General features: G+C 48.7%; 1 protein-coding gene across 1 annotated transcript in view; it reads left to right on the plus strand.

Annotated features, from left to right (window-relative positions):
• The window catches only part of NDUFS3 (NADH:ubiquinone oxidoreductase core subunit S3), a 36,074-nt gene that overhangs the window by 1,673 nt on the left and 8,513 nt on the right, over nucleotides 1-25,888 (plus strand). The window contains exons 2-4 of the mRNA XM_088448661.1: nucleotides 3,228-3,287; nucleotides 22,531-22,628; nucleotides 25,179-25,328. Coding sequence (XP_088304787.1) covers nucleotides 3,228-3,287; nucleotides 22,531-22,628; nucleotides 25,179-25,328 — 308 coding nt within the window. The remainder of the gene's footprint in view (nucleotides 1-3,227; nucleotides 3,288-22,530; nucleotides 22,629-25,178; nucleotides 25,329-25,888) is intronic.

Here is a 25,888-nt window from a genome sequence, read left to right on the forward strand (position 1 = left end):
ACAAGCAAACACTGGTGGGTACCTGGTCTAAGGAAGATAAATATAATACTGACATATAGAAGGGTGTAGGATCCATCATCCTGAATGCCATAAAAGCTGTCTTTTCGGTATTATCAAACACATACTGCCATATATTTGGCAAAGTTCATCACTTATGCGTAGAAACTGATTTTGATCCGTATGTCCTTTGCTGTCACAACATAAGCAGCCACAGACTTGTCCCCTATTTCCTGCTTGCACGTCATCCTTTATTAAAAATGGCAAGTGACACAGAGCATCTACTGTACTGGATCACATTGAGAGCACACTGGTACTGTAGTCGTAGTTCAGTAGTGATCAGACCACCATTAATTGCATTGTGTACAAACTACTAATATATATATATATATATATATATATATATATATATTCATTGCCAGAAATGTAGTTTCCCAGTAGTGAAAGAGATCACGTGACTGGTAAGTCAGTCAGCCTGGTGAGGGTACCATGGGTGAGGGGTAACATGGATGACAGGGGTAGAGAGACAGAACTCTTTGCGGTAGGCCTATTAACAAGAAGTTGTTGTTTTAGGCGTTATGTTAAAACCCAAAATGGTGATCTCTATTATGTTTATGGGGCTGTTATAGAACATATGAGAAGTTCTGTATAACTGGTCATATTCTAGCCGCCTTTTTTCAGCAGCAAACAGATGTATAGTTGCTATGGGTTACGTCACAATTTCTTCACCATGACCTGTCTGACAGTTTTTGTAAATGTCCTCATGTAGGTCCCAATGAAGTCCTGAGACACATAAGATAAATGTATTAATAACATTCAACTCGGCTGGCTGGACGCAATGTGCGAATCCGGAACAGAGTCTATCGGTTTTGCAAGTTTTCCCTTACACCCCATAGAGATGCACAAGGAAACTTGTGATGTCGGTGGTAGCGCTATATTTGTGAGAAGAGCAGTTTAGTATATTCCAGTGTTGGCTAACCTTGACACTCCAGCTGTTATGGAACTACATAACCCAGCATGCACTGCTACAGTTTTGCTATTAGGGCATGCTAAAACTGTGGCAGGGCATGCTGGGATATATAGTTCCACAACAGCTGGAGTGTCAAGGTTAGCCAACACTGGTATATACTAAGCTGATACACCTGGTATAAATATGTTGTTGGACCTTAGTACCACCCTCCCCGTTCACATACATGCAATCAGATACGAGTGACCTAGGATCGCTTTATAAACTGCTAAAAAGAACCACAGTACAAAAAAACAAAGCATTTACTTCTGGTGCCAGCACTGGGGCATATGATACATGAACTATTGCTGTTTGCCTTCATATATGTATATAAATCTCTTGTATCTGGTGGTTCAGGGTCACACGTGGCGGTTTCTGTTATGGCTGTGCGGCCTAATAACTCGATATATGAAAAAGCACTGTGCTAGTGTTTGGTATCAAATATAGGGGACAATCCAATTAGGTGCGAGTAGCGAGTTTGTTTTTTTGAAACACGCAGACTACGCACTAATGCGCGCTCCCGAGAATTCTCCAATCCAATTTAAAATGGCTATATGCGGTACTCGCAGGTTTGCGAATTGACTGCTAAATGAGATGTGAGAGTAGTGCATAAAAAAAGTGGGGAGACCCCCCATAATTGATAAGTTTTTTAGCAGGACCGTATATAAGGCTGTTTGTGGGCATTAGGAAGGTACTGTAGGTTTTTAAATGGTGTCAAATGGCTGATTTGTGCTTAAAAAAAAAAGAAAAGATAATCAAACATTTTTTCGTTTAATCTCAAACAAATTAAACAAAAAATGCAAAAAAAGTAGGAAAACAGGTGATGTTGGGGTACTTTGAGGGCACCTTGAAAAATTGTAAAAAAAAATATATATATATATGTTATAAATTAAAAAAATACTGTAATTAAATTTGGGGTGCATAAAAAATGAAAAAGTTGACTTGGGGGTAATTTGAGGACATTTTTTTTTAATTCCCCAAAATGATGTAATTATTGGGCTAATTAAGCTAATTGGAAACCTCCAATTGCCTATTTAGTCATTAGGGGGGTGTCCAAGGGGTTCAGCACAGATTTTCCTTTGTCTCTCAGGGAGTTGCAATTGGAAATATGCAAATTCACTCTGCTTCAGTTTGAGTTGCTAATTGGAAAGCAAAATGTTTTCGCTGTGCGAGTGTGAAGAGAAAATAGCAATTTGTACCTAATAGGATTGATCTATTAGAAATGTTAATAGCGGCCTTAAGTTAATGATCCAAATTCATAGTAAAAATAGTCCTATATAAAAAATAGGATATAATTAGCTCCGCTTACATGTCACTTGTGGTAATGCTGGTACTCATCAATATATGCAACACGCTTTCTTGAAACTGTCCGCAGTGACCTGAATGGTCGTGTTTCCTGTGAGGTTTTTATATTGTGGTAATAAAATCCTGTAGTATGGACAATATAAAGTACCTCCGCAATGTGCAATTGTTAATAGAGCAGCCTTCACTTGTAGTGGCGGTGCGGTAGTCTGATGTAGCCGATCCTGATAGCCAGCGGAGACCACAGCGTCCTGTAATCCCGCCTCGGGCTACTGCAATCGCTGTCAGTGTTCCACCATTTTGGGCTTGTCCACACTGAATAACTGCTCACTCCACGGGCTTTGCAGACAATGGTGTTATCCCGATCAAAGGGGAATTCATGCAGCTGTGGCGGTGAGCCTATGACATGCTGATAGAATGCAGCGAGATACCCACAAAGCAACCGGAGCTGGATAGTTACCCTTTTCGACGCGTTTCGCTCCGATTCTGGAGCTTTTTCAAGACCAGAGCTATTCACAATTCTTAAATGTGGCAGGAGCCGGATACATTGTGGCATTATATGTACTATCCGTTACACTTGACGTAAGCACAAGAATAAAATGTATGTTGTCTTTGTTAAAATAAATATTTATATTGGTTTTAGAGAAGCCTGTTTTATTGAAATCAATCAAGCACACTCCCACACTATTTATTTGATGCCAAACACTAGCACAGTCCTTTTTCATATTGAGTTTTCAGGTGGTTAGCATGTCTGCTTAGCCACTGACCTTTGGTCTAGTGTCAGTATTGGTTTGGTTGAAATTTGAATTTTCATATAAAATAATATATATTTTACCTACATAAGCGCCAAGATGTCTAGTATTGAAAAGCTTCATCCTTCTTCTCTTTTGTGCGGCCTAATAGCCTCCCTCTTGTCTTGCAGCCTGCGTTCTCCACCTGCAGCCACAAGTACGATGTGAGGGCACCACAGCAGAGACCAAACGTAAGTTCCCTTTCCTTGTCCATATGCAGAAATAAGCACCATTTAGGTCGCATAAGGACCCTACTCAGACTACGTCACATACATTAGTTTACAATGCATTATCGGTAAACACAGAAGTCCCATCTCTGCACTTTAATGGGTAGATTTACTAGAGCATGTTAGACAAGTGGTGGCGTTGCCCATGGCAACCAAGATCCATCATTTTATAGAATAGAGAAATAATAGACAGAATCTGATAGGTTGCTATGGGTAACACCACTGCTTGTCAGTTTTAGAAGCTTTATTAAATCTACCCCTTAGTGTCTTTATAGTGCCTAGAGCGCTGGGGTGGGCATGGGTGGGATGTCATTGGTATTTAAACTGTCCGGAGCATTCACTGAAGGTTAGAAAGGACACAATTGTTTAAATAGTTAGTTGGATAAACCTTTACTTACACAACTCACACCAGGTCACATGCGACTGATTTTTGTGCGATTAGTATCGGTAAGTTGGAAATTTCATTTCAGTGAAGAGTTTTAAGATTAATAAGCACAAATGAAAACAATTTGGGTGGTTGAACTTTAACTTTGTTTCCATATAGTGATGAGTTTGACAGCCAGTGTTCCCACATTAGCATGAAGGAAGCAGTACATTACTACACCCTTCTGCTGGGGGACACTGCTCATCCCAATCTCCGGGGCAGATTCAATTAGAAGCAGTGATTACTGCAGGCAGATAGCTTTGTGCTTTAACACCTGTAGCAATTCAATTAAATGCCCTTTACCGCCCGTGGTAAACCAGTGGCTAATGTGCGTTAACCTATAGATTCCCGGAGCTATGCATTAATGTGCTCGCGGTAAGGGCAAAAAGCCCTAGTTCTTGTAGATTTCTGTTCACACTTCAGGAAGGTGCGAACAGAAATCAGCGGTAAAGATACAAAAATGTGTCTGACCCTGGCGCTCACCATGTGATCTGTGTGGGGGTAATTAGTTGGTTGCAGCTGCCCACAAAGAAAAAATTGTGTATTCTTTTTCAAAAATGTATATTTAAAAAAAAAAAAAAGAAGCTGCGCAAGCCTATAATTATTACCCAACAATTTGTCACTGTATAGTCCATTCAGTATTTATTCCTACACTTTTCACACAAATAAAAGTAACTAAAAAGGTTAATCAGCGTATGCTGTAAAACACTTCATTCATAAAATGCACCCATAAGTACAGAACTGTACTTATGGGTGCATAGCAGAAAGCATCCAGAACGGGGCCCCTGCTCCGGGACCCTGTTCTGGATGCTTTCTGCTATGGCTGCACGTCAGGTGTGACCGCTGACAATCTAAACACGTGCAATATCACTGCTCCGGGACTCCGTTCTGATGCTTTCTGCTATGGCTGCACGTCAGGTGTGACCGCTGACAATCTAAACGCGTGTAATATCACTGCTCCGGGACTCCGTTCTGATGCTTTCTGCTATGGCTGCACGTCAGGTGTGACCGCTGACAATCTAAACGCGTGTAATATCACTGCTCCGGGACTCCGTTCTGATGCTTTCTGCTATGGCTGCACGTCAGGTGTGACCGCTGACAATCTAAACACGTGCAATATCACTGCTCCGGGACTCCGTTCTGATGCTTTCTGCTATGGCTGCACGTCAGGTGTGACCGCTGACAATCTAAACGCGTGTAATATCACTGCTCCGGGACCCTGTTCTGGATGCTTTCTGCTATGGCTGCACGTCAGGTGTGACCGCTGACAATCTAAACACGTGCAATATCACTGCTCCGGGACCCTGTTCTGGATGCTTTCTGCTATGGCTGCACGTCAGGTGTGACCGCTGACAATCTAAACGCGTGTAATATCACTGCTCCGGGACTCCGTTCTGATGCTTTCTGCTATGGCTGCACGTCAGGTGTGACCGCTGACAATCTAAACGCGTGTAATATCACTGCTCCGGGACTCCGTTCTGATGCTTTCTGCTATGGCTGCACGTCAGGTGTGACCGCTGACAATCTAAACACGTGCAATATCACTGCTCCGGGACCCTGTTCTGGATGCTTTCTGCTATGGCTGCACGTCAGGTGTGACCGCTGACAATCTAAACGCGTGTAATATCACTGCTCCGGGACCCTGTTCTGGATGCTTTCTGCTATGGCTGCACGTCAGGTGTGACCGCTGACAATCTAAACGCGTGTAATATCACTGCTCCGGGACTCCGTTCTGATGCTTTCTGCTATGGCTGCACGTCAGGTGTGACCGCTGACAATCTAAACGCGTGTAATATCACTGCTCCGGGACTCCGTTCTGATGCTTTCTGCTATGGCTGCACGTCAGGTGTGACCGCTGACAATCTAAACACGTGCAATATCACTGCTCCGGGACTCCGTTCTGATGCTTTCTGCTATGGCTGCACGTCAGGTGTGACCGCTGACAATCTAAACGCGTGTAATATCACTGCTCCGGGACCCTGTTCTGGATGCTTTCTGCTATGGCTGCACGTCAGGTGTGACCGCTGACAATCTAAACACGTGCAATATCACTGCTCCGGGACCCTGTTCTGGATGCTTTCTGCTATGGCTGCACGTCAGGTGTGACCGCTGACAATCTAAACGCGTGTAATATCACTGCTCCGGGACTCCGTTCTGATGCTTTCTGCTATGGCTGCACGTCAGGTGTGACCGCTGACAATCTAAACGCGTGTAATATCACTGCTCCGGGACTCCGTTCTGATGCTTTCTGCTATGGCTGCACGTCAGGTGTGACCGCTGACAATCTAAACACGTGCAATATCACTGCTCCGGGACCCTGTTCTGGATGCTTTCTGCTATGGCTGCACGTCAGGTGTGACCGCTGACAATCTAAACGCGTGTAATATCACTGCTCCGGGACCCTGTTCTGGATGCTTTCTGCTATGGCTGCACGTCAGGTGTGACCGCTGACAATCTAAACGCGTGTAATATCACTGCTCCGGGACTCCGTTCTGATGCTTTCTGCTATGGCTGCACGTCAGGTGTGACCGCTGACAATCTAAACGCGTGTAATATCACTGCTCCGGGACTCCGTTCTGATGCTTTCTGCTATGGCTGCACGTCAGGTGTGACCGCTGACAATCTAAACACGTGCAATATCACTGCTCCGGGACTCCGTTCTGATGCTTTCTGCTATGGCTGCACGTCAGGTGTGACCGCTGACAATCTAAACACGTGCAATATCACTGCTCCGGGACTCCGTTCTGATGCTTTCTGCTATGGCTGCACGTCAGGTGTGACCGCTGACAATCTAAACGCGTGTAATATCACTGCTCCGGGACCCTGTTCTGGATGCTTTCTGCTATGGCTGCACGTCAGGTGTGACCGCTGACAATCTAAACACGTGCAATATCACTGCTCCGGGACCCTGTTCTGGATGCTTTCTGCTATGGCTGCACGTCAGGTGTGACCGCTGACAATCTAAACGCGTGTAATATCACTGCTCCGGGACTCCGTTCTGATGCTTTCTGCTATGGCTGCACGTCAGGTGTGACCGCTGACAATCTAAACGCGTGTAATATCACTGCTCCGGGACTCCGTTCTGATGCTTTCTGCTATGGCTGCACGTCAGGTGTGACCGCTGACAATCTAAACACGTGCAATATCACTGCTCCGGGACCCTGTTCTGGATGCTTTCTGCTATGGCTGCACGTCAGGTGTGACCGCTGACAATCTAAACGCGTGTAATATCACTGCTCCGGGACCCTGTTCTGGATGCTTTCTGCTATGGCTGCACGTCAGGTGTGACCGCTGACAATCTAAACGCGTGTAATATCACTGCTCCGGGACTCCGTTCTGATGCTTTCTGCTATGGCTGCACGTCAGGTGTGACCGCTGACAATCTAAACGCGTGTAATATCACTGCTCCGGGACTCCGTTCTGATGCTTTCTGCTATGGCTGCACGTCAGGTGTGACCGCTGACAATCTAAACACGTGCAATATCACTGCTCCGGGACTCCGTTCTGATGCTTTCTGCTATGGCTGCACGTCAGGTGTGACCGCTGACAATCTAAACGCGTGTAATATCACTGCTCCGGGACCCTGTTCTGGATGCTTTCTGCTATGGCTGCACGTCAGGTGTGACCGCTGACAATCTAAACACGTGCAATATCACTGCTCCGGGACCCTGTTCTGGATGCTTTCTGCTATGGCTGCACGTCAGGTGTGACCGCTGACAATCTAAACGCGTGTAATATCACTGCTCCGGGACTCCGTTCTGATGCTTTCTGCTATGGCTGCACGTCAGGTGTGACCGCTGACAATCTAAACGCGTGTAATATCACTGCTCCGGGACTCCGTTCTGATGCTTTCTGCTATGGCTGCACGTCAGGTGTGACCGCTGACAATCTAAACACGTGCAATATCACTGCTCCGGGACCCTGTTCTGGATGCTTTCTGCTATGGCTGCACGTCAGGTGTGACCGCTGACAATCTAAACGCGTGTAATATCACTGCTCCGGGACCCTGTTCTGGATGCTTTCTGCTATGGCTGCACGTCAGGTGTGACCGCTGACAATCTAAACGCGTGTAATATCACTGCTCCGGGACTCCGTTCTGATGCTTTCTGCTATGGCTGCACGTCAGGTGTGACCGCTGACAATCTAAACGCGTGTAATATCACTGCTCCGGGACTCCGTTCTGATGCTTTCTGCTATGGCTGCACGTCAGGTGTGACCGCTGACAATCTAAACACGTGCAATATCACTGCTCCGGGACTCCGTTCTGATGCTTTCTGCTATGGCTGCACGTCAGGTGTGACCGCTGACAATCTAAACACGTGCAATATCACTGCTCCGGGACTCCGTTCTGATGCTTTCTGCTATGGCTGCACGTCAGGTGTGACCGCTGACAATCTAAACGCGTGTAATATCACTGCTCCGGGACCCTGTTCTGGATGCTTTCTGCTATGGCTGCACGTCAGGTGTGACCGCTGACAATCTAAACACGTGCAATATCACTGCTCCGGGACCCTGTTCTGGATGCTTTCTGCTATGGCTGCACGTCAGGTGTGACCGCTGACAATCTAAACGCGTGTAATATCACTGCTCCGGGACTCCGTTCTGATGCTTTCTGCTATGGCTGCACGTCAGGTGTGACCGCTGACAATCTAAACGCGTGTAATATCACTGCTCCGGGACTCCGTTCTGATGCTTTCTGCTATGGCTGCACGTCAGGTGTGACCGCTGACAATCTAAACACGTGCAATATCACTGCTCCGGGACTCCGTTCTGATGCTTTCTGCTATGGCTGCACGTCAGGTGTGACCGCTGACAATCTAAACGCGTGCAATATCACTGCTCCGGGACTCCGTTCTGATGCTTTCTGCTATGGCTGCACGTCAGGTGTGACCGCTGACAATCTAAACGCGTGTAATATCACTGCTCCGGGACCCTGTTCTGGATGCTTTCTGCTATGGCTGCACGTCAGGTGTGACCGCTGACAATCTAAACACGTGCAATATCACTGCTCCGGGACCCTGTTCTGGATGCTTTCTGCTATGGCTGCACGTCAGGTGTGACCGCTGACAATCTAAACGCGTGTAATATCACTGCTCCGGGACTCCGTTCTGATGCTTTCTGCTATGGCTGCACGTCAGGTGTGACCGCTGACAATCTAAACGCGTGTAATATCACTGCTCCGGGACTCCGTTCTGATGCTTTCTGCTATGGCTGCACGTCAGGTGTGACCGCTGACAATCTAAACACGTGCAATATCACTGCTCCGGGACTCCGTTCTGATGCTTTCTGCTATGGCTGCACGTCAGGTGTGACCGCTGACAATCTAAACGCGTGCAATATCACTGCTCCGGGACTCCGTTCTGATGCTTTCTGCTATGGCTGCACGTCAGGTGTGACCGCTGACAATCTAAACACGTGCAATATCACTGCTCCGGGACTCCGTTCTGATGCTTTCTGCTATGGCTGCACGTCAGGTGTGACCGCTGACAATCTAAACGCGTGTAATATCACTGCTCCGGGACCCTGTTCTGGATGCTTTCTGCTATGGCTGCACGTCAGGTGTGACCGCTGACAATCTAAACACGTGCAATATCACTGCTCCGGGACCCTGTTCTGGATGCTTTCTGCTATGGCTGCACGTCAGGTGTGACCGCTGACAATCTAAACACGTGCAATATCACTGCTCCGGGACTCCGTTCTGATGCTTTCTGCTATGGCTGCACGTCAGGTGTGACCGCTGACAATCTAAACGCGTGCAATATCACTGCTCCGGGACCCTGTTCTGGATGCTTTCTGCTATGGCTGCACGTCAGGTGTGACCGCTGACAATCTAAACACGTGCAATATCACTGCTCCGGGACTCCGTTCTGATGCTTTCTGCTATGGCTGCACGTCAGGTGTGACCGCTGACAATCTAAACGCGTGTAATATCACTGCTCCGGGACTCCGTTCTGATGCTTTCTGCTATGGCTGCACGTCAGGTGTGACCGCTGACAATCTAAACACGTGCAATATCACTGCTCCGGGACTCCGTTCTGATGCTTTCTGCTATGGCTGCACGTCAGGTGTGACCGCTGACAATCTAAACGCGTGCAATATCACTGCTCCGGGACTCCGTTCTGATGCTTTCTGCTATGGCTGCACGTCAGGTGTGACCGCTGACAATCTAAACGCGTGCAATATCACTGCTCCGGGACTCCGTTCTGATGCTTTCTGCTATGGCTGCACGTCAGGTGTGACCGCTGACAATCTAAACACGTGTAATATCACTGCTCCGGGACTCCGTTCTGATGCTTTCTGCTATGGCTGCACGTCAGGTGTGACCGCTGACAATCTAAACACGTGTAATATCACTGCTCCGGGACTCCGTTCTGATGCTTTCTGCTATGGCTGCACGTCAGGTGTGACCGCTGACAATCTAAACACGTGCAATATCACTGCTCCGGGACTCCGTTCTCATGCTTTCTGCTATGGCTGCACGTCAGGTGTGACCGCTGACAATCTAAACACGTGCAATATCACTGCTCCGGGACTCCGTTCTGATGCTTTCTGCTATGGCTGCACGTCAGGTGTGACCGCTGACAATCTAAACACGTGCAATATCACTGCTCCGGGACCCTGTTCTGGATGCTTTCTGCTATGGCTGCACGTCAGGTGTGACCGCTGACAATCTAAACGCGTGTAATATCACTGCTCCGGGACTCCGTTCTGATGCTTTCTGCTATGGCTGCACGTCAGGTGTGACCGCTGACAATCTAAACGCGTGTAATATCACTGCTCCGGGACCCTGTTCTGGATGCTTTCTGCTATGGCTGCACGTCAGGTGTGACCGCTGACAATCTAAACACGTGCAATATCACTGCTCCGGGACTCCGTTCTGATGCTTTCTGCTATGGCTGCACGTCAGGTGTGACCGCTGACAATCTAAACGCGTGCAATATCACTGCTCCGGGACTCCGTTCTGATGCTTTCTGCTATGGCTGCACGTCAGGTGTGACCGCTGACAATCTAAACGCGTGTAATATCACTGCTCCGGGACCCTGTTCTGGATGCTTTCTGCTATGGCTGCACGTCAGGTGTGACCGCTGACAATCTAAACACGTGCAATATCACTGCTCCGGGACCCTGTTCTGGATGCTTTCTGCTATGGCTGCACGTCAGGTGTGACCGCTGACAATCTAAACGCGTGTAATATCACTGCTCCGGGACTCCGTTCTGATGCTTTCTGCTATGGCTGCACGTCAGGTGTGACCGCTGACAATCTAAACGCGTGTAATATCACTGCTCCGGGACTCCGTTCTGATGCTTTCTGCTATGGCTGCACGTCAGGTGTGACCGCTGACAATCTAAACACGTGCAATATCACTGCTCCGGGACTCCGTTCTGATGCTTTCTGCTATGGCTGCACGTCAGGTGTGACCGCTGACAATCTAAACGCGTGCAATATCACTGCTCCGGGACTCCGTTCTGATGCTTTCTGCTATGGCTGCACGTCAGGTGTGACCGCTGACAATCTAAACGCGTGCAATATCACTGCTCCGGGACTCCGTTCTGATGCTTTCTGCTATGGCTGCACGTCAGGTGTGACCGCTGACAATCTAAACACGTGTAATATCACTGCTCCGGGACTCCGTTCTGATGCTTTCTGCTATGGCTGCACGTCAGGTGTGACCGCTGACAATCTAAACACGTGTAATATCACTGCTCCGGGACTCCGTTCTGATGCTTTCTGCTATGGCTGCACGTCAGGTGTGACCGCTGACAATCTAAACACGTGCAATATCACTGCTCCGGGACTCCGTTCTCATGCTTTCTGCTATGGCTGCACGTCAGGTGTGACCGCTGACAATCTAAACACGTGCAATATCACTGCTCCGGGACTCCGTTCTGATGCTTTCTGCTATGGCTGCACGTCAGGTGTGACCGCTGACAATCTAAACACGTGCAATATCACTGCTCCGGGACCCTGTTCTGGATGCTTTCTGCTATGGCTGCACGTCAGGTGTGACCGCTGACAATCTAAACGCGTGTAATATCACTGCTCCGGGACTCCGTTCTGATGCTTTCTGCTATGGCTGCACGTCAGGTGTGACCGCTGACAATCTAAACGCGTGTAATATCACTGCTCCGGGACCCTGTTCTGGATGCTTTCTGCTATGGCTGCACGTCAGGTGTGACCGCTGACAATCTAAACACGTGCAATATCACTGCTCCGGGACTCCGTTCTGATGCTTTCTGCTATGGCTGCACGTCAGGTGTGACCGCTGACAATCTAAACGCGTGCAATATCACTGCTCCGGGACTCCGTTCTGATGCTTTCTGCTATGGCTGCACGTCAGGTGTGACCGCTGACAATCTAAACGCGTGTAATATCACTGCTCCGGGACTCCGTTCTGATGCTTTCTGCTATGGCTGCACGTCAGGTGTGACCGCTGACAATCTAAACACGTGCAATATCACTGCTCCGGGACTCCGTTCTGATGCTTTCTGCTATGGCTGCACGTCAGGTGTGACCGCTGACAATCTAAACGCGTGCAATATCACTGCTCCGGGACTCCGTTCTGATGCTTTCTGCTATGGCTGCACGTCAGGTGTGACCGCTGACAATCTAAACGCGTGCAATATCACTGCTCCGGGACTCCGTTCTGATGCTTTCTGCTATGGCTGCACGTCAGGTGTGACCGCTGACAATCTAAACACGTGTAATATCACTGCTCCGGGACTCCGTTCTGATGCTTTCTGCTATGGCTGCACGTCAGGTGTGACCGCTGACAATCTAAACACGTGTAATATCACTGCTCCGGGACTCCGTTCTGATGCTTTCTGCTATGGCTGCACGTCAGGTGTGACCGCTGACAATCTAAACACGTGCAATATCACTGCTCCGGGACTCCGTTCTCATGCTTTCTGCTATGGCTGCACGTCAGGTGTGACCGCTGACAATCTAAACACGTGCAATATCACTGCTCCGGGACTCCGTTCTGATGCTTTCTGCTATGGCTGCACGTCAGGTGTGACCGCTGACAATCTAAACACGTGCAATATCACTGCTCCGGGACCCTGTTCTGGATGCTTTCTGCTATGGCTGCACGTCAGGTGTGACCGCTGACAATCTAAACGCGTGTAATATCACTGCTCCGGGACTCCGTTCTGATGCTTTCTGCTATGGCTGCACGTCAGGTGTGACCGCTGACAATCTAAACGCGTGTAATATCACTGCTCCGGGACTCCGTTCTGATGCTTTCTGCTATGGCTGCACGTCAGGTGTGACCGCTGACAATCTAAACACGTGCAATATCACTGCTCCGGGACTCCGTTCTGATGCTTTCTGCTATGGCTGCACGTCAGGTGTGACCGCTGACAATCTAAACGCGTGCAATATCACTGCTCCGGGACTCCGTTCTGATGCTTTCTGCTATGGCTGCACGTCAGGTGTGACCGCTGACAATCTAAACGCGTGTAATATCACTGCTCCGGGACTCCGTTCTGATGCTTTCTGCTATGGCTGCACGTCAGGTGTGACCGCTGACAATCTAAACGCGTGCAATATCACTGCTCCGGGACTCCGTTCTGATGCTTTCTGCTATGGCTGCACGTCAGGTGTGACCGCTGACAATCTAAACGCGTGCAATATCACTGCTCCGGGACTCCGTTCTGATGCTTTCTGCTATGGCTGCACGTCAGGTGTGACCGCTGACAATCTAAACGCGTGTAATATCACTGCTCCGGGACTCCGTTCTGATGCTTTCTGCTATGGCTGCACGTCAGGTGTGACCGCTGACAATCTAAACGCGTGTAATATCACTGCTCCGGGACTCCGTTCTGATGCTTTCTGCTATGGCTGCACGTCAGGTGTGACCGCTGACAATCTAAACACGTGTAATATCACTGCTCCGGGACTCCGTTCTGATGCTTTCTGCTATGGCTGCACGTCAGGTGTGACCGCTGACAATCTAAACACGTGCAATATCACTGCTCCGGGACTCCGTTCTCATGCTTTCTGCTATGGCTGCACGTCAGGTGTGACCGCTGACAATCTAAACACGTGCAATATCACTGCTCCGGGACTCCGTTCTGATGCTTTCTGCTATGGCTGCACGTCAGGTGTGACCGCTGACAATCTAAACACGTGCAATATCACTGCTCCGGGACCCTGTTCTGGATGCTTTCTGCTATGGCTGCACGTCAGGTGTGACCGCTGACAATCTAAACGCGTGTAATATCACTGCTCCGGGACTCCGTTCTGATGCTTTCTGCTATGGCTGCACGTCAGGTGTGACCGCTGACAATCTAAACGCGTGTAATATCACTGCTCCGGGACCCTGTTCTGGATGCTTTCTGCTATGGCTGCACGTCAGGTGTGACCGCTGACAATCTAAACACGTGCAATATCACTGCTCCGGGACTCCGTTCTGATGCTTTCTGCTATGGCTGCACGTCAGGTGTGACCGCTGACAATCTAAACGCGTGCAATATCACTGCTCCGGGACTCCGTTCTGATGCTTTCTGCTATGGCTGCACGTCAGGTGTGACCGCTGACAATCTAAACGCGTGTAATATCACTGCTCCGGGACTCCGTTCTGATGCTTTCTGCTATGGCTGCACGTCAGGTGTGACCGCTGACAATCTAAACACGTGCAATATCACTGCTCCGGGACTCCGTTCTGATGCTTTCTGCTATGGCTGCACGTCAGGTGTGACCGCTGACAATCTAAACGCGTGCAATATCACTGCTCCGGGACTCCGTTCTGATGCTTTCTGCTATGGCTGCACGTCAGGTGTGACCGCTGACAATCTAAACGCGTGCAATATCACTGCTCCGGGACTCCGTTCTGATGCTTTCTGCTATGGCTGCACGTCAGGTGTGACCGCTGACAATCTAAACACGTGTAATATCACTGCTCCGGGACTCCGTTCTGATGCTTTCTGCTATGGCTGCACGTCAGGTGTGACCGCTGACAATCTAAACACGTGTAATATCACTGCTCCGGGACTCCGTTCTGATGCTTTCTGCTATGGCTGCACGTCAGGTGTGACCGCTGACAATCTAAACACGTGCAATATCACTGCTCCGGGACTCCGTTCTGATGCTTTCTGCTATGGCTGCACGTCAGGTGTGACCGCTGACAATCTAAACACGTGCAATATCACTGCTCCGGGACTCCGTTCTGATGCTTTCTGCTATGGCTGCACGTCAGGTGTGACCGCTGACAATCTAAACACGTGCAATATCACTGCTCCGGGACCCTGTTCTGGATGCTTTCTGCTATGGCTGCACGTCAGGTGTGACCGCTGACAATCTAAACGCGTGTAATATCACTGCTCCGGGACTCCGTTCTGATGCTTTCTGCTATGGCTGCACGTCAGGTGTGACCGCTGACAATCTAAACGCGTGTAATATCACTGCTCCGGGACTCCGTTCTGATGCTTTCTGCTATGGCTGCACGTCAGGTGTGACCGCTGACAATCTAAACACGTGCAATATCACTGCTCCGGGACTCCGTTCTGATGCTTTCTGCTATGGCTGCACGTCAGGTGTGACCGCTGACAATCTAAACGCGTGCAATATCACTGCTCCGGGACTCCGTTCTGATGCTTTCTGCTATGGCTGCACGTCAGGTGTGACCGCTGACAATCTAAACGCGTGTAATATCACTGCTCCGGGACTCCGTTCTGATGCTTTCTGCTATGGCTGCACGTCAGGTGTGACCGCTGACAATCTAAACGCGTGCAATATCACTGCTCCGGGACTCCGTTCTGATGCTTTCTGCTATGGCTGCACGTCAGGTGTGACCGCTGACAATCTAAACACGTGCAATATCACTGCTCCGGGACTCCGTTCTGATGCTTTCTGCTATGGCTGCACGTCAGGTGTGACCGCTGACAATCTAAACGCGTGCAATATCACTGCTCCGGGACTCCGTTCTGATGCTTTCTGCTATGGCTGCACGTCAGGTGTGACCGCTGACAATCTAAACGCGTGCAATATCACTGCTCCGGGACTCCGTTCTGATGCTTTCTGCTATGGCTGCACGTCAGGTGTGACCGCTGACAATCTAAACACGTGTAATATCACTGCTCCGGGACTCCGTTCTGATGCTTTCTGCTATGGCTGCACGTCAGGTGTGACCGCTGACAATCTAAACACGTGTAATATCACTGCTCCGGGACTCCGTTCTGATGCTTTCTGCTATGGCTGCACGTCAGGTGTGACCGCTGACAATCTAAACACGTGCAATATCACTGCTCCGGGACTCCGTTCTGATGCTTTCTGCTATGGCTGCACGTCAGGTGTGACCGCTGACAATCTAAACACGTGCAATATCACTGCTCCGGGACTCCGTTCTGATGCTTTCTGCTATGGCTGCACGTCAGGTGTGACCGCTGACAATCTAAACACGTGCAATATCACTGCTCCGGGACTCCGTTGTGGATGCTTTCTGCTATGGCTGCACGTCAGGTGTGACCGCTGACAATCTAAACACGTGCAATATCACTGCTCCGGGACTCAATTGTGGATGCTTTCTGCTATGGCTGCACGTCAGGTGTGACCGCTGACAATCTAAACACGTGCAATATCACTGCTCCGGGACTCCGTTCTGATGCTTTCTGCTATGGCTGCACGTCAGGTGTGACCGCTGACAATCTAAACACGTGCAATATCACTGCTCCGGGACTCCGTTCTCATGCTTTCTGCTATGGCTGCACGTCAGGTGTGACCGCTGACAATCTAAACACGTGCAATATCACTGCTCCGGGACTCCGTTCTGATGCTTTCTGCTATGGCTGCACGTCAGGTGTGACCGCTGACAATCTAAACACGTGCAATATCACTGCTCCGGGACTCCGTTCTGATGCTTTCTGCTATGGCTGCACGTCAGGTGTGACCGCTGACAATCTAAACACGTGCAATATCACTGCTCCGGGACTCCGTTCTCATGCTTTCTGCTATGGCTGCACGTCAGGTGTGACCACTGACAATCTAAACACGTGCAATATCACTGCTCCGGGACTCCGTTCTGATGCTTTCTGCTATGGCTGCACGTCAGGTGTGACCGCTGACAATCTAAACGCGTGTAATATCACTGCTCCGGGACCCTGTTCTGGATGCTTTCTGCTATGGCTGCACGTCAGGTGTGACCGCTGACAATCTAAACGCGTGTAATATCACTGCTCCGGGACTCCGTTCTGATGCTTTCTGCTATGGCTGCACGTCAGGTGTGACCGCTGACAATCTAAACACGTGCAATATCACTGCTCCGGGACTCCGTTCTGATGCTTTCTGCTATGGCTGCACGTCAGGTGTGACCGCTGACAATCTAAACGCGTGTAATATCACTGCTCCGGGACTCCGTTCTGATGCTTTCTGCTATGGCTGCACGTCAGGTGTGACCGCTGACAATCTAAACGCGTGTAATATCACTGCTCCGGGACTCCGTTCTGATGCTTTCTGCTATGGCTGCACGTCAGGTGTGACCGCTGACAATCTAAACACGTGCAATATCACTGCTCCGGGACTCCGTTCTGATGCTTTCTGCTATGGCTGCACGTCAGGTGTGACCGCTGACAATCTAAACGCGTGCAATATCACTGCTCCGGGACTCCGTTCTGATGCTTTCTGCTATGGCTGCACGTCAGGTGTGACCGCTGACAATCTAAACGCGTGTAATATCACTGCTCCGGGACTCCGTTCTGATGCTTTCTGCTATGGCTGCACGTCAGGTGTGACCGCTGACAATCTAAACGCGTGTAATATCACTGCTCCGGGACTCCGTTCTGATGCTTTCTGCTATGGCTGCACGTCAGGTGTGACCGCTGACAATCTAAACACGTGCAATATCACTGCTCCGGGACTCCGTTCTGATGCTTTCTGCTATGGCTGCACGTCAGGTGTGACCGCTGACAATCTAAACGCGTGCAATATCACTGCTCCGGGACTCCGTTCTGATGCTTTCTGCTATGGCTGCACGTCAGGTGTGACCGCTGACAATCTAAACGCGTGCAATATCACTGCTCCGGGACTCCGTTCTGATGCTTTCTGCTATGGCTGCACGTCAGGTGTGACCGCTGACAATCTAAACACGTGTAATATCACTGCTCCGGGACTCCGTTCTGATGCTTTCTGCTATGGCTGCACGTCAGGTGTGACCGCTGACAATCTAAACACGTGTAATATCACTGCTCCGGGACTCCGTTCTGATGCTTTCTGCTATGGCTGCACGTCAGGTGTGACCGCTGACAATCTAAACACGTGCAATATCACTGCTCCGGGACTCCGTTCTCATGCTTTCTGCTATGGCTGCACGTCAGGTGTGACCGCTGACAATCTAAACACGTGCAATATCACTGCTCCGGGACTCCGTTCTGATGCTTTCTGCTATGGCTGCACGTCAGGTGTGACCGCTGACAATCTAAACACGTGCAATATCACTGCTCCGGGACCCTGTTCTGGATGCTTTCTGCTATGGCTGCACGTCAGGTGTGACCGCTGACAATCTAAACGCGTGTAATATCACTGCTCCGGGACTCCGTTCTGATGCTTTCTGCTATGGCTGCACGTCAGGTGTGACCGCTGACAATCTAAACGCGTGTAATATCACTGCTCCGGGACTCCGTTGTGGATGCTTTCTGCTATGGCTGCACGTCAGGTGTGACCGCTGACAATCTAAACACGTGCAATATCACTGCTCCGGGACTCCGTTCTGATGCTTTCTGCTATGGCTGCACGTCAGGTGTGACCGCTGACAATCTAAACACGTGCAATATCACTGCTCCGGGACTCCGTTCTGATGCTTTCTGCTATGGCTGCACGTCAGGTGTGACCGCTGACAATCTAAACACGTGCAATATCACTGCTCTGGGACTCCGTTGTGGATGCTTTCTGCTATGGCTGCACGTCAGGTGTGACCGCTGACAATCTAAACACGTGCAATATCACTGCTCCGGGACTCAATTGTGGATGCTTTCTGCTATGGCTGCACGTCAGGTGTGACCGCTGACAATCTAAACACGTGCAATATCACTGCTCCGGGACTCCGTTCTGATGCTTTCTGCTATGGCTGCACGTCAGGTGTGACCGCTGACAATCTAAACACGTGCAATATCACTGCTCCGGGACTCCGTTCTCATGCTTTCTGCTATGGCTGCACGTCAGGTGTGACCGCTGACAATCTAAACACGTGCAATATCACTGCTCCGGGACTCCGTTCTGATGCTTTCTGCTATGGCTGCACGTCAGGTGTGACCGCTGACAATCTAAACACGTGCAATATCACTGCTCCGGGACTCCGTTCTGATGCTTTCTGCTATGGCTGCACGTCAGGTGTGACCGCTGACAATCTAAACACGTGCAATATCACTGCTCCGGGACTCCGTTCTCATGCTTTCTGCTATGGCTGCACGTCAGGTGTGACCACTGACAATCTAAACACGTGCAATATCACTGCTCCGGGACTCCGTTCTGATGCTTTCTGCTATGGCTGCACGTCAGGTGTGACCGCTGACAATCTAAACGCGTGTAATATCACTGCTCCGGGACCCTGTTCTGGATGCTTTCTGCTATGGCTGCACGTCAGGTGTGACCGCTGACAATCTAAACGCGTGTAATATCACTGCTCCGGGACTCCGTTCTGATGCTTTCTGCTATGGCTGCACGTCAGGTGTGACCGCTGACAATCTAAACACGTGCAATATCACTGCTCCGGGACTCCGTTCTGATGCTTTCTGCTATGGCTGCACGTCAGGTGTGACCGCTGACAATCTAAACGCGTGTAATATCACTGCTCCGGGACTCCGTTCTGATGCTTTCTGCTATGGCTGCACGTCAGGTGTGACCGCTGACAATCTAAACGCGTGTAATATCACTGCTCCGGGACTCCGTTCTGATGCTTTCTGCTATGGCTGCACGTCAGGTGTGACCGCTGACAATCTAAACACGTGCAATATCACTGCTCCGGGACTCCGTTCTGATGCTTTCTGCTATGGCTGCACGTCAGGTGTGACCGCTGACAATCTAAACGCGTGCAATATCACTGCTCCGGGACTCCGTTCTGATGCTTTCTGCTATGGCTGCACGTCAGGTGTGACCGCTGACAATCTAAACGCGTGCAATATCACTGCTCCGGGACTCCGTTCTGATGCTTTCTGCTATGGCTGCACGTCAGGTGTGACCGCTGACAATCTAAACACGTGCAATATCACTGCTCCGGGACTCCGTTCTGATGCTTTCTGCTATGGCTGCACGTCAGGTGTGACCGCTGACAATCTAAACACGTGTAATATCACTGCTCCGGGACTCCGTTCTGATGCTTTCTGCTATGGCTGCACGTCAGGTGTGACCGCTGACAATCTAAACACGTGTAATATCACTGCTCCGGGACTCCGTTCTGATGCTTTCTGCTATGGCTGCACGTCAGGTGTGACCGCTGACAATCTAAACACGTGCAATATCACTGCTCCGGGACTCCGTTCTCATGCTTTCTGCTATGGCTGCACGTCAGGTGTGACCGCTGACAATCTAAACACGTGCAATATCACTGCTCCGGGACTCCGTTCTGATGCTTTCTGCTATGGCTGCACGTCAGGTGTGACCGCTGACAATCTAAACGCGTGTAATATCACTGCTCCGGGACTCCGTTCTGATGCTTTCTGCTATGGCTGCACGTCAGGTGTGACCGCTGACAATCTAAACACGTGTAATATCACTGCTCCGGGACTCCGTTCTGATGCTTTCTGCTATGGCTGCACGTCAGGTGTGACCGCTGACAATCTAAACACGTGCAATATCACTGCTCCGGGACTCCGTTCTCATGCTTTCTGCTATGGCTGCACGTCAGGTGTGACCGCTGACAATCTAAACACGTGCAATATCACTGCTCCGGGACTCCGTTGTGGATGCTTTCTGCTATGGCTGCACGTCAGGTGTGACCGCTGACAATCTAAACACGTGCAATATCACTGCTCCGGGACTCAATTGTGGATGCTTTCTGCTATGGCTGCACGTCAGGTGTGACCGCTGACAATCTAAACACGTGCAATATCACTGCTCCGGGACTCCGTTCTGATGCTTTCTGCTATGGCTGCACGTCAGGTGTGACCGCTGACAATCTAAACACGTGCAATATCACTGCTCCGGGACCCTGTTCTGGATGCTTTCTGCTATGGCTGCACGTCAGGTGTGACCGCTGACAATCTAAACGCGTGTAATATCACTGCTCCGGGACTCCGTTCTGATGCTTTCTGCTATGGCTGCACGTCAGGTGTGACCGCTGACAATCTAAACGCGTGTAATATCACTGCTCCGGGACTCCGTTGTGGATGCTTTCTGCTATGGCTGCACGTCAGGTGTGACCGCTGACAATCTAAACACGTGCAATATCACTGCTCCGGGACTCCGTTCTGATGCTTTCTGCTATGGCTGCACGTCAGGTGTGACCGCTGACAATCTAAACACGTGCAATATCACTGCTCCGGGACTCCGTTCTGATGCTTTCTGCTATGGCTGCACGTCAGGTGTGACCGCTGACAATCTAAACACGTGCAATATCACTGCTCCGGGACTCCGTTGTGGATGCTTTCTGCTATGGCTGCACGTCAGGTGTGACCGCTGACAATCTAAACACGTGCAATATCACTGCTCCGGGACTCAATTGTGGATGCTTTCTGCTATGGCTGCACGTCAGGTGTGACCGCTGACAATCTAAACACGTGCAATATCACTGCTCCGGGACTCCGTTCTGATGCTTTCTGCTATGGCTGCACGTCAGGTGTGACCGCTGACAATCTAAACACGTGCAATATCACTGCTCCGGGACTCCGTTCTCATGCTTTCTGCTATGGCTGCACGTCAGGTGTGACCGCTGACAATCTAAACACGTGCAATATCACTGCTCCGGGACTCCGTTCTGATGCTTTCTGCTATGGCTGCACGTCAGGTGTGACCGCTGACAATCTAAACACGTGCAATATCACTGCTCCGGGACTCCGTTGTGGATGCTTTCTGCTATGGCTGCACGTCAGGTGTGACCGCTGACAATCTAAACACGTGCAATATCACTGCTCCGGGACTCCGTTCTCATGCTTTCTGCTATGGCTGCACGTCAGGTGTGACCACTGACAATCTAAACACGTGCAATATCACTGCTCCGGGACTCCGTTGTGGATGCTGCCGTGTGCTGGGACTGCTCGTCTCTAACTGATATGACCGCAGTCTGTGTGTGGCGATTCTGGATGAATGTGATGCCGCTACTTCTCCCAGTTCTCAGCCGCTAGCCAGCGACTGGCCGCAGTGTAGGTGCAGTGCGTGGGCCAGTGTAATGCGATTGTATACTCTCTTCCGGCAGAACAAATTGCGGTCTATCCTCTGATGGCTATAGTCACTGAGATCTAACACTAAGAGCGGTAAGTACTGGGGTTTACCATGAGCTGCAGATGAGTAGCCCCTGGGCACAGCTCCTCGGTCTGTGGTTTCCTGCCTACCACATGATCTTCTCACACCATGACACTGCACCTGTCACAAGGACACGCTGAATGCGTAGGAGATTGTTTATAGTAAGGTGCTGTCACTCTAATCAAATGCACATTTCAAGGGAAACGTGACGGGGACCGAAAACCGAACATGAGCTGACTGTTTTACATCCATAAATGTACCCTTATTTCCTGATTCATGTCCTTTCCTAGTGGAGCGCTGCGTCTTAGTGCAATGTTGACGTTTCTCTGTAATAGAAGGAAAGAGTTACTTCCTTTGTGACCGACCCCTGTGTTTTGTACTTTCTCCACCTGCAGCGACTGTTCGTCCGAGAGATACAGTGCTGGAGAATCAGCTCTCTGCATTTGGCGAGTATGTGGCAGAGATTCTGCCCAAGTATGTTCAGCAGGTTCAGGTGAGAATAAAAGTGCCCTATATACACACACCACACCACACCACACCACACACACACACACACCACACTACACACTGTTATTCACAGAATTGTTGGTAATCGGTATGAAATACCGACAGAGGAGGCAGCGACATCCTGATGGTTCAAATCCCAACAGGGGAACAGTGAGTACTGTCCCATTTGCCCCCTAACACTCCTTTTTTGTACCCTTATACTAATCCTCCCGGTAAGTGCCTAACCCTAACCTCCCCCGGTGGTGCGTGAACCTAACCCTACCCCCCGTTTGGAACCTAACCCTAACCTCCCCCCTCCCGCAGCCTAACCCTAGGTCCCCCAGGGGGTGCCTGAACCTTCCCCTCCCCGCAGCTGATACTTACCTTGACCCGGTCTTCTTTGGATTGGACTGCCGGGATTTCTGCGTCTGCATCCCCAGTCACGTCGGGATTCCGGCGACGGTGTTCTCTCAGTGAACGGGATTCCTGCGCTGGGATTTCGGCAGACGACATCCCGATCGTCCGGGATATTAACTACATTCCAATTGTTGTGCATACATTTAGAATTGGACTTTGTTTATGTTCAGTTCCTTTTTTTGCTGATTGAATAAACCCAATGCATAATGGAAACTTGATCAGTAAAGTCAGCGTCTTCCAATATTTACAGATCAACGCAGTATACACTAGGGTACAATAGAGCGTCTTCCAATATTTACAGATCAACGCAGTATACACTAGGGTACAATAGACTGAAATTAATGTACATTATTATTAAAAAAAAAAATGATGTCAAGCTATTTCACTCCATTTGAGGTGTATACTCTGCCCCTGAATGACTAGTCCTAAGGGTATATATTTACTAATGGTCAATTTTAATTGATTTTGATCAATTTAAAATCGATGAACATTGATCAACATCGATGTTGTGTTTCTGAGGCTAAACCACACATTTAATGCTACTTAAAAAATCAGATCAAAAATGGTCTGTTAGTGAATGTGATTTAGCCCAAGAAAACACAACATAGATGTTGTTCGATTTTGATTGATTTTAAATCGATTAAAATCGACCTTTAGTAAATATAGCCCCTAGTGTCTTATAAACAAAGCGAACATATGGTTCCTTAAGAAGTAGATAAAACTAGTTGAAACAAAAGTATTAGGTGTTAGATACATTACTGCATGAGACAGAACCATATATGGTTCCTACAAGAATATCTTCTAAATTATTGTTTTAATTCTGCACATAGTAAATAGTAAATCTTCACAAACCGCACTGCCATAGACTTCAGGTCATCCTTTCTCCTTGCGATGCTGTAGCCTCTCACCACTAGATGGTGTTATCGCACCACTGCTCCTGAACTTCCATTCAGCTGCTACAGTCCCATAAACAGAAGAGACATTAGATTGTGAGCTATTTTATACTGGATGTAGTCAGCTTTCCGACGGTTAGAATAGTGACTCCGGAATCCTGACAGTCATCAGAATCCTGGCTCCATAATACCAACGGTAAGTGTTAGGCTGTGGGATGGGAGGGTCAGTGTTAGACATCGGGAAGGTATGGTTAGGGTTAGGCTGCAGAAAGGGTGGGTTATGGGGAGAGTTGGGTAAATATGCATTGCTATGATGATTGGCAGAATTCCGGAGCGGGTCTGACCGCCCGGATCCTGTACCCAACCCATTTTACAGCTGTCATTTATTCACAATAAGATTTTATTTTAAATGTTTTCATTATTTTATGAGCTTTTCTGATATGCCTTATTTTGCTACAAGCGGCGGATATTAAATATATACACTCTAGGTTGTAGTTTTTCCCAATGTCTTCTCCGAAATCTGTGTTACAAGTCTTGTTCACGTGAAACGTTATCCCATGAAACACACAAATAAAACACAAACATTCCATAGGTAAAAGTAAAATACATTCTTCAGTACCAACCTGACCTTCCAACGCTAATAAAACATAACATATAATAGTGTGTGACTATTACGGATAGTTGAAGCCACATCACACATATTAAGGACAGAGGGTGATATTTGAAGCCCCTGACTCAAGCACAGACTGTAAAATGACAGTTAGAAGCTGATTGGTTGGTACTTTATATCTCTCCAACTTAATACATCTGCCCCAGTGTCCTAATAGGATCTGAAGACATTTGTACAGTGCAAGTCTGCAAGCTTGTTGTCCACACACTGCTGACTCAAATAGAACGGCCCTTTATGCCAACTTGCTATGGAAATAGAACATAATGGACATCTGCAGTTAATATAATGATTTCAGTTATTTCAGGCATATTATTCAGCTCAGTTATACAGAGCCTATGAAATATAAATATATATATATTAGTGTATAAACAGCTCAGTTTGCTAATAAAGAAAAAATTAAGCAAAGGATTGTTCATCTGCTTTTATATTCTTGCTCTGTTACTGCTTCTTTATCCGTCCCTGTTCCACCTCAACGTTAAACCAGGACCAGTGTTAATTTATGTAATGTATATAATACATGTGCTTCCTGCTGCCTTCTGTGTGATGACCAATGTCTGATAAATGGTGCCTTCCATAGATAACATGCTATGGGGAATTGGAGATTATGATCCATCCGGAGGGTGTTGTACCAGTCATGATATTTCTCCGCGACCACACAAATGCGCAGTTTAAATCCTTGGCGGATCTGACTGCAGTCGATATCCCAACAAGGGAAAACCGCTTCGAGGTAGGTACTGGAGTGAGCCCCCCTCATTCTCCCCTGTAATACATGCATCACCTGTATCAGAAGGCCAACAACGTCTGTTGACTGTAAACTTACAGCAGGTTTATGATTGCAGTTTTATTTAGGGTAGGGATGGCCGGTCGCCGATTCAGTATCAATATTCCTAATCAATACGGAATCAGCTTGTGTGAATCATTTAAGAAGATATACCGTCACAAGAGATCACAATATATCTGTATGAAAGGGATATTGTACTCCGTGTATGCAGCAGCAATATCCGCTAGGAGGATAGGAAAAATCTGCTGGGTGTCACCTAAAGACATCTGGCAAATTTAGAATCGATCCACCCAATATATAACGCCCATCATATATCGGATCATGCAGAAATGTTAATGTTTCAGAAACATCGGGAATTGATGCTCATCCCTACTTCAGGGTGTCTCGTGCATTTTATATATATATATTAAAATAAAGTAATAAAACATTGTTTCTTAAGTCCCATGGTAGAGTGCACTGTCTATGCTTATCGCCTAACTCCGCTTGTTAATTGAACTTCAGGTTGC

This window comes from Taudactylus pleione, unplaced genomic scaffold (assembly GCF_031769625.1).
Source record: "Taudactylus pleione unplaced genomic scaffold, aTauple2 ptg000462l, whole genome shotgun sequence".
Lineage (NCBI taxonomy): Eukaryota > Metazoa > Chordata > Amphibia > Anura > Myobatrachidae > Taudactylus > Taudactylus pleione.